Source organism: Podarcis bocagei, assembly GCF_964188305.1.
Source record: "Podarcis bocagei genome assembly, chromosome: 4".
NCBI classification, from domain to species: Eukaryota; Metazoa; Chordata; class Lepidosauria; order Squamata; family Lacertidae; genus Podarcis; species Podarcis bocagei.
The window spans coordinates 18200563-18217522 of NC_138128.1; the positions used below are offsets into that span (position 1 = coordinate 18200563).

A 16960-nucleotide genomic window follows, 5' to 3' on the forward strand; every position below is an offset into this window, starting at 1 on the left:
TCTTAGGAAATTTTGCTAGTCTTAAGGAAATTCCTTTAAATTCTTACAAAAATCCCTACTGATGTATTACCAAGCAACACCCACCAAACTGGTCTGAAATTTCATTTCAACTCCCCCCCCCAAAATATATTTTTCCAAATATATTAATTTTGATTACACCACCAGCAAACAAACAAACATAATATATAATTAAAACCTATCAAAATAGATATTAAAATGGACAGAGGTAAGAGCTGTTTGACAGTGTAGCAGACTCCAGTGAGAGGTGGTGGACTTTCCTTCCTTGGATGGATGGCCCTCTGTCATGTATGATCTAGCTTAGATCCCTGCATTGCAGAGGGTTGGACTAAATGACCCTGGGGTCCCAACTCTACACTTCTGCGATTCTATGCTGTTGTTCTTATTTTATCTTAATTTGTATCCTGGCCAATTAGAGAAGCAGCTAGACACAACTGACAGTCTCTTTCTGCGCAGGTAAAATCAGGAACCTCGTGGCTAGTGGAGACCTTGGTCCCTTAACTAGACTTTTGCTGGTGAATGCCCTTTTCTTCAAAGGGGACTGGAAGCAGACGTTCAAAGCAGAGGACACCAGTTTGATGCCTTTCACTAAAAGTGATGGTTCCGTGACTGAGATACCGATGATGCGTCTTCAGCTCACGGCAAAGCTTGGTAATTCAGACATCCCACTTGGTTTCACATGCATATACAGTGGTACCTCGGGTTACAGACGCTTCAGGTTACAGACTCCGCTAACCCAGAAATAGTACCTCGGGTTAAGAACTTCAGGATAAGAACAGAAATCGAGCAGCGGCAGTGGGAGGCCCCATTAGCTAAAGTGGTACCTCAGGTTAAGAACAGTTTCAGGTTAAGAATGGACCTCCGGAATGAATTAAGTTCTTAACCCGAGGTACCACTATATGAGTTTGTATGAATGGATGTGTAGATTAGTCCATTTCTGCTCCGGGTTGATTTCTCATGTGTTTATTCCTAAGTCTGTTCCATATCATTTCCTCACCATGGTGTGATTCTTAAAAACAACAACCAATCTGTACAAAAATAATATCTAAACTCCTACTTAACTATGTATTTTAACACAAAATATGTATTCAATATCCTTTTATCCTAAAATAGACATTTTATAAATGCATTCTGGTATGCTTCTGGAGACAAGAATTGCATCACAATCTGAAGGTTAATTATATTCCAAGCTGTTTATCAGATCAACCAAGTACCGTATTTGTTCATCTATAAGACGCCCAAATTTGGGGACTCAAATTTAGGAAAATGGTGGGAGATGGCACAGAGTTGTTGAGCTTTTTTTTTGGGGGGGGGATTACCCAGGGTTGTTTAGCTTTTTTTAGAGGGGATTGCTGAAAATTGCTCACCCGTACACATTGAGAAATCTGCCTCTCATTTGTCCCATCGCCGGCAGAAGCTGCCAATCGCCCGCCCAACTGCCAGAGCATCAGCCAATCAACACCACCCATTGATGCAACAACCAATAACATGTGCAATAGCCACTGACAGCCACGGCAGCAACCAATCAAACATCCACCCTATGCACTACCCACTTTTTAGCATGATTTTTAAGGGGGGGAAATAGTCTTATACATGGAAAAGTACAGTAGGTTCTGTTGAACTCTGAGCCTACTTGCACCACGAGTTCCTGTGTGTTTATCTGCCTGTTGCACAAAGCTACCATTATTAGAGTCACCTGGGGCTCTTTTTCAAGGGGAACTCACAGGAACTCAGTACTGGCACCTCTCAGGTGGGTGCCATTGCCATTCTAAGAGAATGAGGCAGGTCTTCATGATGTGTTCTGGCACCTCTTTTTTTTTATAGAAAAATAGCACTGCAGTTAACTATTGGCTATTTCCTGTGACAAGTATCACATTCTTCCTTTCTTCCTTTCTTCGTTTCTTTTTTAATTGTTAATGTCGTTTCTTTTAATCTTCTGGTGGCAGTGCACTGCATACTGTGAACCACAGCACAGAAGTGTTGGTATGACAGTGCCGTTTTAAATGTGTGGTGTTTCGCAGGGGATTTCCCCCCACGAAATGCAGACGCTTTCAAAGAGAAGTGGCAAAGCAGATCAATGGACGCTTTCCTCAAAATTGCGAAGTAGCAATAGTGACATTCCAATTAAATCATGTGCATGTACAAGACAAATAATTTCCACATCCCAAGATCTCTGCTCGTTATTTCTGTCTCTTTCTCTGAATCTAACCTGATGTGTTAAATTAATCATGGACGGAGCATGTCAAACTCTTTCCCTTCCAAAATGAAGGACTCATGTATGCATTTCAGTTTATTAGTGAGTTTGATCCTGCCTTATAAGGCAGCAGGGGACCTTGAACCAGGGACTCTGGCAACTGGGTGTCTGAGGTGCCCATGCACCATTGTGGTAGCTTATCAGGAGAAGCACCTACCTCCAGGCCATTCCTGAAGATGGCAAAACACAGCTATCAATTCAGCCGTGGTCACGTGATTCAAGTAACCAATAAGTTTCCACTTGGTCTCATAAAGCTGTTGACTGTTCTCAGTGGCGGAAGAAGAGGGTTGCAGTGGGGGTGGACCACCCTGGGTGTTATCCCTGAGGGGGGGTTGACATTTGGCTTGTGGTAGGCTTGGGAGTCACGGGCGAGTGTGGTGCTGTTGCCCCACGCTCCTGGCTAGAGGAGGCAGGCAGGCAGGCAGGCAGGGGACAGGACGGGAAGGAGGCAAGTGAGCAAACAAACAACAGAGGGGTGTGGGAAGGGGAGAGGAAGGAAGGAAGCAGGATCGGTGGGTGTGCCTTTCATTCTGCCTGGAAGACGAACGCCTACAGCTCTGGCTGCAGAGCGTGCATGCCGTTCCATGCAACTGAGTGGCTATCCAGTGCCTGGGAGGGTGCCCTCCGCCCCCTCGGGAGTGCTCCCCTCTCCCCTCAGGAGCACGCACACCCTGGGCAGCGCGGGCATATGCTCCACCACTGACTGTTCTGCCTCCTCACTCTCTAAAAATTGATACTCAGAAGTGCTCTGGCTACCTGACTTTACAGAGATGTCTAAAATGCATGCAAAATTGGAACCTGATGGCTTGGCAGAGCATCTCTTACATAATTTAGGATGCTAAAACAGAGATAGGTGTGAACACTAGTGTTGCATATGCAAAATTCACCCTGTGTTAAAGAATGCAGAGTCAGCGCATTTTGTCTTGTCTTCAGGCCATGGTGGAAGGTGGACAGATGGGACCTGATGCCAGCCAGGGGGTCCCAGGCTGGCTCAGCCCTATCCACTTCCTGGGGGAAGGGATGAAGCTCAGTGGTAGAGCATCTGCTTTATATGAAAATAGCCCCAGGTTCAATCACTCCAGGTAGGGTTGGGACAGACTCCTGTGTGAAACCGTGAAGAGCCATTGCTGATCTGTGTAGACAATACTGAACTAGATGGACCAACAGTCTAACTCAGTATAGGCTATGGTTACCAGGCGTCCCCGCTTCCCGGGGACAGTCCCCGGATTTACAAATCTGTCCCCGGACAAAATCCGTCCCCGGAATGTCCCTGGATTTCATTTAATATCCCTGGATTTATATTTTAAGTGTTGTAGATTTATTAGTAGGGAATGAATGTTGCATGATTGGTTCAACAGCACAAGACACATCATATGGGGACTTCCAGTGAGGCAAAATGGTGGGCGCCACAGCAGCGAGTAGCTCTTGAAGCCAGCCAGAGCCAACTGTGTTACCAGTCTGGCTCTGGGCTGCTGAGACTGCCGCTGCCACTGCCGAGGGGGAAGCAGGGATGTCAATGGGGAACCGCTGACACCCCTCCCCCATGACCCAAATTGAGCTGGGAGCAAGAGTGCCCAGCCGACTGCCCAGCAGTGCTCTGGGGCCAGTAAAAACCCTGGAGCCGATGCAGGGAGAAGGAGGAGAGGAGAAGGAGAAGGAAGAGAGAGGAAGAGGAAGGAGAAAAAAGAGGGGAGCCCTGAGCTTGCTGAGCCGCCACCACCACTGAGGAGGAGAGGTAGGAGAGCACCAGGAGGGCAAGGACACGTGGAAGAGACCAGGCCCGACCCAAGCCTACTGTGATGGCCTGGGATTCCGATTCAGAGGATGAACCGGAGGAATCCCAGCCTGCACAGGAGTCCCCGCCTCCAGGGCCGGCTGAACTGGGGCAGGGCCTTGATTCTGAGGCACCTACACCTGTGCCGGATCCTCAGCAGCAGGCACCAGGTGAATCCATTCTGGCTCCAGAGGTGGTTGAGGACTCAGTGCCTACAGGTGAGTCTCCCCCTGGGCCCAGTAGCCCTTCAGCCTCTCCTGAACTGCAGAGGCTCAGGGCAGAGAGGCGAAGGGAACTGGTTTCTCCCAGGAGGAGTGCTCGCCTTGAGGCCAGGAGAGGCGGGTCTCCTGGGGGCCGGGACCGCCCCTGGCCTCAGAGAAGATAAAGGCCAGTCAGCCCGGCCCCAGGTTGCGGGAGCAATGTTGTTGTTGAGTACCTGCTCCTACCCAGACCTGACCTTCCAGTGTTCCTGTCCCCGCCCGGCTTCCTGCTTCTGACCTTCCAGCGTTCCTGTTCCTGCCCAGCTTCCTGCTTCGGACCTCGCCTCGCTCCTTGTGAACTGTTTCCAGGCTAGTGACTCAGGACTGAACTTGGACTACGATAATGGTAACCTTCCTCCCGGGACCAGCACACCTACTCCATGGTGGCTAACACTCCAAGAGAGCAGGCCAGGGTCCAGACGAAGGCCACGTGACAGAGGAGACCACAGAAGAGAAGATATTACTTCTTTTTAAAAAAATTTAAAAAAAATTAATAGCTTCCCCCCTCTTTTTTTTTTTAAAAAAAAGGGTCACCGGATTCTTTGAAAAAAGTCTGGTAACCTTAGTATAGGTTTCCTATGTTCCTGTCCACAGAATGCACCATTTCTGCCTGGGAAGGGCAGCACCCAGAGGTGTAGCAAGGTCAGGTGGTATCTGGTGCAAACTTTTTTTGTCAAACCCCCCCCCCCCAAGTTGGGAGTTGTGGGTGGGCGGCATGGCTCTTGGGCAGCTGGAAGGAGCCCTGCTCACCTGCCACTCCTCTCCCAGTCACCAGGTGACCGACAACACATTGAGGGGCCTCTTCTCTGCCTCCTTGCCCCAAAGGACCCTCCAGCGCAGCTACAGGTAGAGCCCTTTCTTGCCTGGGGTCCACCCCTTTTCGACTCGCCTGCACCTAGAAGAGCCCTCCTTCACCCCCCAAGCCCACCGGGAGTGTGGCCAAGAGGCTGTTCAAACTTTCGGTTCCTAACTTAGCAGAGCTGTCAAAACGAAGGGGGAAGGAGGGAAGGCCGTCGGCAAAGTGGCGCAGCTCCCCCCTTCCTACGGCGTCTTGGGGTAGGCTTGGGAGTCATGGGGGGGTGTGACATTCAGCGCGCCACCCATTTGACTACCCCTGGCTACCCCCAGCATCCACGGCATCGCTCCCGGGGGCTGCGCTTCCTGTCCTGGCTGGCTGTGCCTGTGGCAGAGTCTTCTTGCGAGGCATCCTGAGCCCTGGAGGAGGAAGGAGAAGAAGGGCACTGGAGGCTAGCCAAGAGAGGAGCAGATTCCCCGCGGAGCCAGTGGTGGAGCTAGCCGCTTGGGCACCTGAAAAAGCGAACATGTTGTGCACTTGGGGGTGGGGTGTGCCAACCAGGGGGGCAATCAGTGTCCAGGTGGGTGATTGGCACCCAGGGTGGTGCCACACCCAGGGGGGCTTTTATCACCCCCCATAGAGATGACCCCAGGGGCGGACCGCCTCCCTATGTCCTGGCAGCATCTGCAGGCCTTCTGCCTGTGTATTTGACAGCCAACTGGAGGCTGGCTCAGCTGGCAAAGGTGAGTGGAGGGATGCCTCCACTCAACCCAAACCAGCCACAGTCTTTTGTAAGGGAGGAGTGGGTTGCTCTGTAATCTTCACCATGGTCTAATGAATAGTCTGAAGCCTCTGGGATCCTCTTTCATTTGCTCTTGTTTTGCCACCTCTCTCCTATTACAGCCTGGTAATTAAGACTTTTGCCCATTTTCTATTCTTTGTTTTAGGTCATTTCTCTGACCATAATGTGAGCTACCAAGTCTTGGAGCTGCCGTACAAAGGAGAGGAATTCAGTTTCGTGCTGATCCTTCCAGCAGAAGATGTGCCTATAGAAGAGGTCGAGAAACTCATTACAGCCCAGCTGATGAAAAGCTGGTTTGCTGAGATGGAAGAGGACGAGGACGTAGAAATCAGCCTTCCCAGGTATGTAATGACCTCTGTGACGATCTGATCTTCCTCGTTATCCCTTTTGGTCTTAAATCCTTCTTGCGGAAGAGTTTGTGGAATTAAGACACTGAAAAGGGCAAACTGATTTACTGACCTGGGAGCTTTGCAGTTATTTAAGCTAATGGCAGTTTGTGCTTACTAATTTCTCTAGCGAATGTAAATGAAATTAGGGCCTATATTAAGAGCTGACAGGTACAAAACGTCTATTCTCCCGAGAAGCACCGTGAAGCTGGTAATGGTCCCACATGCTTTTACCACCCCTGATCCAGAGATGGCACCCCAAATGTTGGTGGCTTCCAATTCCCATCAACAGCCAATGGTCAGGGATTATAGGATGCTTAGTCCAACAACATCTAGAGGGCCAAAGGTTCCCATCCCTGCTTGAATGCCCTTTTTTCTTGTATTTACTGTCCCAATTGTGTCTGTTTTTAAATGTTAGCATGTGTTGCTAGTGTCTTGGTGGACTGCATGGTTGGCTGAGTCCTTCGAGTCCTGTATAGCTCATAATAAACTGGAGGAGGGCATGGTTGTCTGTCAGGAAACCTGAACAGAAACACTCAAATTAAGGGCTGAGAATAGACTGCAAGACCTACTGGTTCCATAATACGTGCAACCTGAAGTTTAAAATAGCCTGGTGCAAAATAAATGAACCAGTAGGTGGGAAAGAGTCTTCAGCAGTGTGTAAAAACTGAGGGCTCAGGGAGCTCAGATAGTGATCATTTATGGAGTGCTGAACAGAAACATGAGCACCCTTGTATTTTCACCTGCAAAGAGTTGTGGGTGGGTGAAGGGGAAAAGATAATCTGGGAAAGCAGAACAAATGAAGTGGTGCCTGTTAATAGAGCCAATTCATCTTTAAAATATGGGTAAAGAGGAACCAAGGGCATGCTAGTAAAAGATACAAACTTAGATCCAATCCATAGTTTAAGCAGAAAAACCAAGTAAAATAATTACTACAATTACTATACTCCAACCACTCTTATTACAATCAGGATGATTTATTACTGTATATCCCTCATAATACATCCAATGAAACTGTCAAAATGCGCCTGTCATAGCCTTCATATAATATCTATAAAGAAAAATTCGAAATCTATCCAGTGTAGTAAATCTTCTGCCATCACATCTCCACTTGCACGGGAGTAAACCCAATTGGCCTTAATGGAATTACTCCTGCGTAGGCACATATAGTGTTGCATTGTCACACTGCCAGAGCCAAACCTCATTAAAATGCCATAAAAGGCTTCTTAGATATATATTTATATTTCCCCCACAAATTAAAATGCTTCTCCTTATCTCTCATCTTGCAAAGCATGTATAGGCTCATCAAGGACATTGTCTGTCTGAGCCTTTGCAGAGATAAATGCAGACTCCTTACTTACCATTGTACAGTGGTACCTCTAGTTGTGTTCCGCTCTTGTTACAGACTTTCAGCTTATGAACGCAGCTTACAAACGCAGTGTTTACTTCTGGGTTCGCCCTGCGCACATGCGCAGAAGCGATTGGCGTGCTTCATGCATGCGCAGAAGTGATCTTCGTGCTTCATGCATGCACAGAAGCACTTGATCATGCCACACACATGCTCTAGTTGTGGATTTTTCGGGGTGTAAATGGCACCCTGAAATGGATTAAGTCCACAACTAGAGGTTCCACTGTATCTGCAACAACACCCTCCTCACCAAAGAGACCTTGGATCCAACTTACAACAGAAGCAGTAAAACACCCTCCCCTCCAATAGGGATCAATATTTGGGAAGTTTTTAAGATCCCTTCTCATCAACTGGTTTTGGAGAGGGCCAAGGCTCCATGCCTCTACCTCTAATCACCAGCTTTGAAACCCCATTGCCATAGATGCTCCTCACATCTAGGATTGGCAAAGGGAGGCCAGATGGAACTGCTTCGAAGGGAGGGATATTCCAGGGCCCACCATATTCTGACTCTCCAGCTTGAATGAAACTGAGACATACAAAAAGAAAATTATCCGTGGTGGACCAAGGATACCTTAATACTTTCTTGCACAACCCAATTTCATACCTTTGTAGAGGTTGTTCCATTAGGGTGAATGTGTCCCATCACTTTTAGCATTTCCTCAGCCGGACCTGGCATCTTTCTTATGTCCAGCTCAGGGGGCAGCAATGTCTGTCAGCTTCCTCCTCCTTAATTTCTGTGTTGGCCATGTAGAACTCAGCTGGGAGGTGGGCTGGGTCAAAACTAGAATTAGTTGGCTCTGCCTCTCATTGACTTGGGCTCCAGCTATTACTGGTGTCTCTGCTTTGCACCTAGCCGGTTCTAACAGGAATCAGCCAACACTGATTCCATATGTTCACTTCCTACAGGTTTAAAATAGAGCAAATGGTGGACTTGAAAGAGATTATCCAGCCTCTCAACGTTACTGAGATTTTTAATAATGGCTGTGACCTTTCTGGAATAACAGGTGCTTTGATTTATTATGCTGATGGTTGCTGCTGCGAACATTTTATCTGTGTTTTCGGTCCTTATTGTCTGCTGTAATCATGTACTTTTAACAAAGTGTGTTTCAGTGTTTCGTTCAAGGACAAAGGAACACCCTGCTTTTTAAACATATAGGGTTTTTAAAACTATATAAAAAGAGTGAGGGGTTATTATTCTGTGACAGAATCCTTGCTTATCTCACCCCAGATTTCAAGCAAAGGCAAGAAAAGGAACAATGTTCAGAACAGAACTGCCACATGTTTTTTTGCCTCAGAGGGAAGCACATGTGAAACGTGGTCTTTCCTTAGGAGAAATAGCTAAGGAATTTTGAAGGTGGGCACAAGAGGTTTGTTAAAAGTAGTCAGTTTTGTTGCAAATGTTCATGTCCCTCTTTTTTAAGAAAACAACAACAGCACACAAATCATTTAAAGTAAAATTCAAGGCCAGTGAGGAAGTTCCTTCTCAGGAGAAGGCATGTTCAAGGAATAAAGTGTTAGCAAAAGCAGCCATGAAACTGTTGCTTATCTTTCGGGGCAAAACTAGACGGCGCGACACAAACTATGTCACTTGCTGCTGTGTTGTTTTAAAAAAATTAATGTCAGCTTATCTCTCCACCCCACATCACCCCACCCATTTATTGGGAACATGCAGACACTGAAAATGCTCTCCTTACCCACTGCGTACTTGACAAAAATCCACACACACATGCCTGCCATTAGTCTCTGAGGGGAATTTCCTAATAGCACCAGAGACTGCCAATAGTCTCTGAGAGAAACGTCTGGAGTCTAATAGCAGCTGTGGTAGCAGTGGTGGGATTTTTGTTGGCTACAGTATAGCAGTGGAAGATGTCGGGAACTGCTCACCACTGTCCCACGTGGGAAAGTGAGTAACTGCAGAATACACACCTCGAGGGAGCGCTTCCCTTGGCCTATACCTTGCAAGGTTGACTGGACTACTAGTCATGAAGGCTGCATGCTACCTCCAGGAACTGAGGTTCTGAATATCGGTAACTGGGTAACAATAGCAGGAGACGAGTTGTGATCACTCTTTCGGCATCTGGTTCGCCGTGTTTCAGACAGGATGGCTGCATAAGACTCGTCTTTTCCTCTGAACAATCCCATGTGATTAATAATGACACGTGCATCATATGTGAACTCTTTATCATTCATGTCCCCTCTCAGATTCTGCTGATGTCCACATTTCTAAAGCCATTCAAAAAGTCTGTTTTGAGCTGCATGAAGATGGGAGTGAAGCAGCAGCGTCTGCTGGTAATGACATGACAGAGATCTTATTCAGTCTATCAGGACGAATGTTACGTGACCAGATCTAGGCTACCATATTTGGATGGGATGGGCTGATGTTAGGTGCCCAAAAGGTCAAAGGGTTGTACTTTTTAAATTGTGTATGCACTTGTGGGCAATAATACTCATGGGAAATAATTTGTTGTTGTTGTTGTTGTTTAGTCGTGTTCGACTCTTCATGACCCCATGGACCAGAGCATGCCAGGCACTTTTCTCTTCCACTGCCTCCCACAGTTTGGTCAAACTCATGCTGGTAACTTCGAGAACACTGTCCAACCATCTCGTCCTCTGTCGTCCCCTTCTCCTTGTGCCCTCCATCTTTCCCAACATCAGGGTCTTTTCCAGGGAGTCTTCTCTTCTCATGAGGTGGCCAAAATATTGGAGTGTCAGCTTCACGATCTGTCCTTCCAGTGAGCACTCAGGGCTGATTTCCTTCAGAATGGATAGGTTTGATCTTCTTGCAGTCCATGGGACTCTCAAGAGTCTCCTCCAGCACCATAATTCAAAAGCATCAATTCTTCGGTGATCAGCCTTCTTTATGGTCCAGCTCTCACTTCCATACATCACTACTGGGAAAACCATAGCTTTAATGGCACGTGCTAAATGTTTGCCGGTTGGCACAAAACGTCCAGCCTATGGAAGAAAGCTGCATGTCAGGGTAAGGACAGGGGAGCCCTGGGAGATGAAGAGACAAATGCTCTACAGCAGACATGGCAAACCTTTCCTCCTCCTGACATTTCTAGACTACAAGCACAATCATCCATACACAGTAGCCCTGGTGGCTGGGGTGAATGGGAACTGGAGGATGAGCTGCATATGAACAAGCATAGGTTGCTATTAATTAATTAATTCAATTTATATACTACGCTTCATCCAGGGATCACAGGGTGGTTTTCAATATAAAACACACACGAATATAGAACATAGTTACCACAAGCAAAAAACAACACACCACCCACCCCTGCAGTTTAAAAGGCCATATTTTGACAAATTAAACAAAGGCCTGGGAGAAGATGAATGTTTTTACCTGGAACCTAAAGATATGTAATGAAGTTGCCTAGTGGGCCACCACAGAAAAGCCCCTGCCCCCCAGCCCACGACTCCAAGCAAGTTTTATGTGGAGATACATTACACAAACACCAGTCCAGGTCTGGAGCTTGTTGGAGTTTGCTGGGCTTCACTGGGGCAAGAAAACAAAGGATGCAGTAGAGGGCATGGTCCTAATTTGAGAGGAGATGTTGAACTGTTGTTATTCTGTTAGCCCTCTGGTTTTCCTTTGGTTAACTTATAATTTAGGCAGAACGCATTTGCCCCCAAAGCACGAGGGTCTAAAAAGTCAAGACCCAGAGGAGCCATTTGTTAGTGGCATCAATAATTAATGACTTTGTAGCCTTCCAGACACATTGGAATATATTTAGTGCTTCTCAGCAGTCTAGAGCGATGCAAAAGATGCCGCCTGAATTTCTATGATCTGAAGGCTGCAGTCCTAGAACTCACACTCATTTGGGAGTCAGCCATGTGGCTCTGTCTTCCAAGGTTCTTCCTGTTTAAGGGCTGAATTCGCTGGAAGTTCTTCTGCAGACATCTCTCATGAATACAATGGCCAATGGAGCACAATCTAATGTGAAGTTCATTGTTGTTCAGTGGGCAAGTACTTTAAATGAACATGCGTCAGACTATGGCTGGGCTGATGCTTATATGCCTATGGGAGAGAAAAGTTGCTGTATTCTTTTGAGCTCATGCATATGCATCCTAAAGGGCCGTTCCTACGATCTCCCCTTAGCAATGCACTTTTCCAGTTAAGCAATGTGTATAAAAATTCACAGGGTAGAGACATATATTAGTGAAAGCACCATACAAACATTGATGGCAGGAGAAATTGCTTTGCAAAATATGTATCTTAGGCAAAATTGCTTAAAAATGTGTGTATAAAGAGAAATGCACACTAAAATGTGGGTGGATTTTCACGAGGACTTAAAAAAACCTGTGCAAATTTGGAGAACTGTACTTAAGACTGGAAAACCGAAGAACTGAGAGAAACCAAAACTGTCAGATTTCCCTATCCCTAATGACATTTATATTTCATCTTTCCCCAAAGGAGCTCAAGATGGTGATGTATACGATTTTTCCCCTCTCCATCTGATCCTTGCAACAACCCCTTTCTGTTTAGGGTTTATGCACACTTTCTTTTGGTCCCATGGCTTTCTCCTGGGGAAAACTGCTCTTTAGCACCCATTCGGAACAAACAGTAGTTCTGGTTTTTTCTGGATTGATGTTTGCTCCAATTTAGCACTAAGGAGTGGGTTTTCCCCAGGGAAAGAGTGGGGCCTGAGGGAAACTGCTCAGACCCATGCCTAGAAAGCAGAAGCAAAACAACACTTGAGCATGTGCTGTCTAGGCATGAGACAAGTAGAAGTGCAGCTGAGCACTTGGCTTCACAGGTTAGGCCAAGGGCTCAGCAACGTTTTTCAGCAGGGGACCGGTCCACTGTCCCTCAGACCTTGTGGGGGGCCGGACTATATTTTGGAAAAAAATTGAATGAATTCCTATGCGCCACAAATAACTCAGAGATGCATTTTAAATCATAGAATCATAGAATCAGAGTTGGAAGAGACCACAAGGGCCATCGAGTCCAACCCCCTGCCAAGCAGGAAACACCATCAGAGCACTCCTGACATATGGTTGTCAAGCCTCTGCTTAAAGACCTCAAAAGTAGGAGACTCCACCACACTCCTTGGCAGCAAATGCCACTGTCGAACAGCTCTTACTGTCAGGAAGTTCTTCCTAATGTTTAGGTGGAATCTTCTTTCTTGTAGTTTGGATCCATTGCTCCATGTCCGCTTCTCTGGAGCAGCAGAAAACAACCTTTCTCCCTCCTCTATGTGACATCCTTTTATATATTTGAACATGGCTATCATATCACCCCTTAACCTCCTCTTCTCCAGGCTAAACATGCCCAGCTCCCTTAGCCGTTCCTCATAAGGCATCGTTTCCAGGCCTTTGACCATTTTGGTTGCCCTCCTCTGGACACATTCCAGTTTGTCAGTGTCCTTCTTGAATTGTGGTGCCCAGAACTGGACACAGTACTCCAGGTGAGGTCTGACCAGAGCAGAATACAGTGGCACTATTACTTCCCTTGATCTAGATGCTATACTCCTATTGATGCAGCCCAGAATTGCATTGGCTTTTTTAGCTGCCGCGTCACACTGTTGGCTCATGTCAAGTTTGTGGTCAACGAAGACTCCTAGATCCTTTTCACATGTACTGCTCTCAAGCCAGGTGTCACCCATCTTGTATTTGTGCCTCTCATTTTTTTTGCCCAAGTGCAATACTTTACATTTCTCCCTGTTAAAATTCATCTTGTTTGTTTTTGCCCAGTTCTCTAATCTGTCAAGGTCGTTTTGAAGTGTGATCCTGTCCTCTGGGGTGTTAGCCACCCCTCCCAGTTTGGTGTCATCTGCAAATTTGATCAGGATGCCCTTGAGTCCATCATCCAAGTCGTTGATAAAGATGTTGAATAAGACCGGGCCCAAGACAGAACCCTGTGGCACCCCACTAGTCACTCTTCTCCAGGATGAAGAGGAACCATTGATGAGCACCCTTTGGGTTCGGTCAGTCAGCCAGTTACAAATCCACTGAGTGGTAGCAGAGTCAAGACCGCATTTTACCAGCTTCTTTACAAGAATATCATGGGGCACCTTGTAAAGAAGCTGGTAAAATGCGGTCTTGACTCTGCTACCACTCAGTGGATTTGTAAATAAAAGCATACATTCTACTCATGTAAAAACACACTATTCCTGGACCATCCGTGGGCTGGATTTAGAAGGCAATTGGGCCAGATCTGGCCCCCGGGCCTTAGTTTGTATACCCATGGGTTAGGCTGAGAGATGAGGACTGGCCCAAGGTCATTTAGTGAACTTCATTGTTGAGTGGCAGTTTGAACCCTGGTCTTCTGGGTCATTTGGCAGACTGGCTTACATGATCTGGACCTCTTCTGGAAGCCCAGTTTTTCTCACAGAAGAAGTACAGATCAAAGGCTTGAATGCCTGTGGTGCTCAGGAAGCCCTGGACTGGAGTGTGCCCGCTTTGCTGACCGTTTTGTATGGCATATTTGTATGCAAGTGGTACAGCATATAACGTCACTTTGCAAATGATTACCTTCACTTAGCAAGGGTGTTAATAAGAATCTGAACAAAAGCTGATATTTAGTTTAATGGCATAGTTCCCTACTATCATAGTGCCTTCTGCTAAAAAGTAAAAGAAAAGAGGGAAAAGGCAAATGTATTTTCAGATTTAAACCACTCTTCTAAAGCACATTTTGCAGTTTATGTGGCCCATTTTAAACTTTCAGTTTGACAAATGCCTGCAGGGAAGGTAATAACTATAGTTAAAAGTGAATATAGTCACAAATATGTCCTTCAAATGAGTTTCAAAATGGAGAGCCGTATCTTGAGATTTCAACTTCTTCAACTCAATGCATCTCTAGCAGGTTATTATCCTTGATAGCTTTTGAGAAATCCCTAAAGAAAATGCCATATTATAAAACAACGGTGTGGTGTATAAGAATTTCCCAGTAATGGCTCAATTGCCTTTTGATGATTTGTAACTATAAAGCGGCAGAGCGGGTGGGGGAGAATGTTGTAACTCATTTTCCACTTGCAAAGATTTTGCTCAGAACGGTAGGTGATCCGAAAAGTGAAAAGCATTTAACAGGATTTAACAATTGCTTCTCTTCTTCTGAGTCATATTTTGGAGGCTTAACTGATGGCACATGGTGGTTTGATCTCTTACAGGAAATCTTTTTTTTTTTTTTACTAAAAAGGTATAAGGAATATTGTTAATCTGTGACATATTCAGCTATGTTAATACATAGGCATCAGTGTCCCCTTGGCCATGAAACTGATCTACAGTTCATGATGGCTGAGCGAAGTAGGTTATAAAATATTATGCTTTTTCTACTGGAATATCCCATCGGTTGACAGGACAGGAGGGAGCTCTGCAGATGATTTAGCTAAGCAAATTCTATAGGCTGTAGCTCAGGGACAGAGCAACTGCTTTGCATCCAGAAGGTCCCATGTTTGATCTCCAACACCCCCAGGTAGGGAGTGGCAATACATTCATTTGTTCATCCCATGCCTGGAAGGGAAAGCAATCTAGTGGATGTGATTGGTATTTGAAATTCATGTCTCTTTCCATTAGGTCCAGTCGTGACCGACTCTGGGGTTGCGGCGCTCATCTCGCTTTACTGGCCGAGGGAGCGGGCGTATAGCTTCCAGGTCATGTGGCCAGCAGGACTAAGCCGCTTCTGGCGAACCAGAGGAGCGTACGGAAACGCCGTTTACCTTCCTGCCGGAGCGGTACCTATTTATCTACGTGCACTTTGACGTGCTTTCGAACTGCTAGGTTGGCAGGAGCAGGGATCGAGCAACAGGAGCTCACCCCGTTGCAGGGATTCGAACTGCCGACCTTCTGATCGGCAAGTCCTAGGCTTTGTGGTTTAACCCACAGTGCCACCCGCGTCCCGTCTCTTTCATAGGATCATAGAATTGTAGAGTTGGAGGGAACTGTGGGGATCATCTGGTCCGCCCCCTGCAATACAGGAATCTTTTGCCCAACATGGGGCTTGAACCCACAACCTTAAGAGTCTCATGCTGTCCTGAGTGAGCTAATTGACTCAGTCCACAAACAATATGTAATTGATTATGGTTCCCCCCCAATCTGCATTGCACTTCCTTTGCATTTAAATGAATGGGTTGAAATAACATAATGGCAATGTAACTATGTAATTTTCACATTTGATTTCTATAATTGATTGCACAGTTGATTATGTGAATCACATAAATTATGCAGTTTCTCAACAGTAAGGAATAACATATTTTGGGTGGAAGACGAACAGCACTGGAACAGAAACATTGTAGCATGTGACAAAAATAGCCGAACAGAAAACGATGTCCTCTTACATTTCTACCCTGGAGAGTCACGTGCAAACATGTCAGATATGACAATTGGATGATATTATGCATTCATTTAAGCATTTTGGAAAACTGTTTGCCTTTCAAGTACCTGCCACTTCAAAAAACATTCCTTTTTATCCATCACTCAGCAGCTGATTCCACCCCGCCCCCATGCTTTCAGTAGAGGGGCAGAATATGTTAGAAGTGCAGGCATTCAGGAATTATGGCTGCGATGAGCTAGTGTAAAGGAATCCCAACCAGGTATTGGCATCTATGTACAGCTGGTAGAACTCTCAATCTTGAAAAGCATCCTTTATTTGACCGACCAAGCCATATTAAACCAGTCTTCCCCAACCTGGTGCCATGTAGATGTTGTTTGACTATTACTCTGCTTTCCAGTGGGGCTGAGAAGTGGGGTTTTGTCATCTGGGCAGCCCAGGACCTCCATACACGCTGCCCAGGATTGCACCCTGGGGAGGTCACAGTTTGACTTCACCCCTGGAGGCACACTCCATCAGACAGATGGATGGCAACAATATCTCTTCCCATCATCTTTGACCACTGGGCATCCTAGCTAGGAATGATGGGAACTGTAATCCAACATCATTTGGAAACCCAGAGTTGAGAAAGGCTGTTTTAGGCTCTCTTTTCCTTTCCGGACAGCTCACGTTTTATAAGAAATGACGCATGTTTCGGGAATTATCCTTATCTATAAAATACAGAGCCCTAGCACCGTAAAATTCTATGGGACACATAAAAAATCATAGCCCTCCCTAAATTATCACTTGGGTTTGTAAGTCCATGACTTAAGCCCTATATTTCTCATTTGTTCTCCGGTGTTTAAGGGCAAAATCACGACTCTCTCTATTGATTAGCTACAAAGCCTTGATTTGCTCTTTGATTCCAACGCTGCCCTTGTTCCTGTATGGGCCACGTCACTGCTTCTGAAAAAAACAACACAGCAGGTACCCACCCCTTCCTTCGTG

General features: G+C 46.1%; 1 protein-coding gene and 1 long non-coding RNA gene across 3 annotated transcripts in view; one reads left to right on the forward strand and one right to left on the reverse strand.

The window, feature by feature from the left end:
* The window catches only part of LOC308585209, a 493513-nt gene that overhangs the window by 298399 nt on the left and 178154 nt on the right, over nucleotides 1–16960 (reverse strand). The window lies entirely within an intron of this gene.
* Nucleotides 1–16960, forward strand: part of SERPINI2 (serpin family I member 2) — a 48173-nt gene that overhangs the window by 21397 nt on the left and 9816 nt on the right. For both annotated transcript variants that reach the window (XM_081190474.1, XM_081190475.1), the window contains exons 4-7: nucleotides 475–669; nucleotides 6050–6245; nucleotides 8605–8702; nucleotides 9901–9987. In XM_081190474.1, the coding sequence (XP_081046600.1) occupies nucleotides 475–669; nucleotides 6050–6245; nucleotides 8605–8702; nucleotides 9901–9987 (576 nt within the window). The remainder of the gene's footprint in view (nucleotides 1–474; nucleotides 670–6049; nucleotides 6246–8604; nucleotides 8703–9900; nucleotides 9988–16960) is intronic.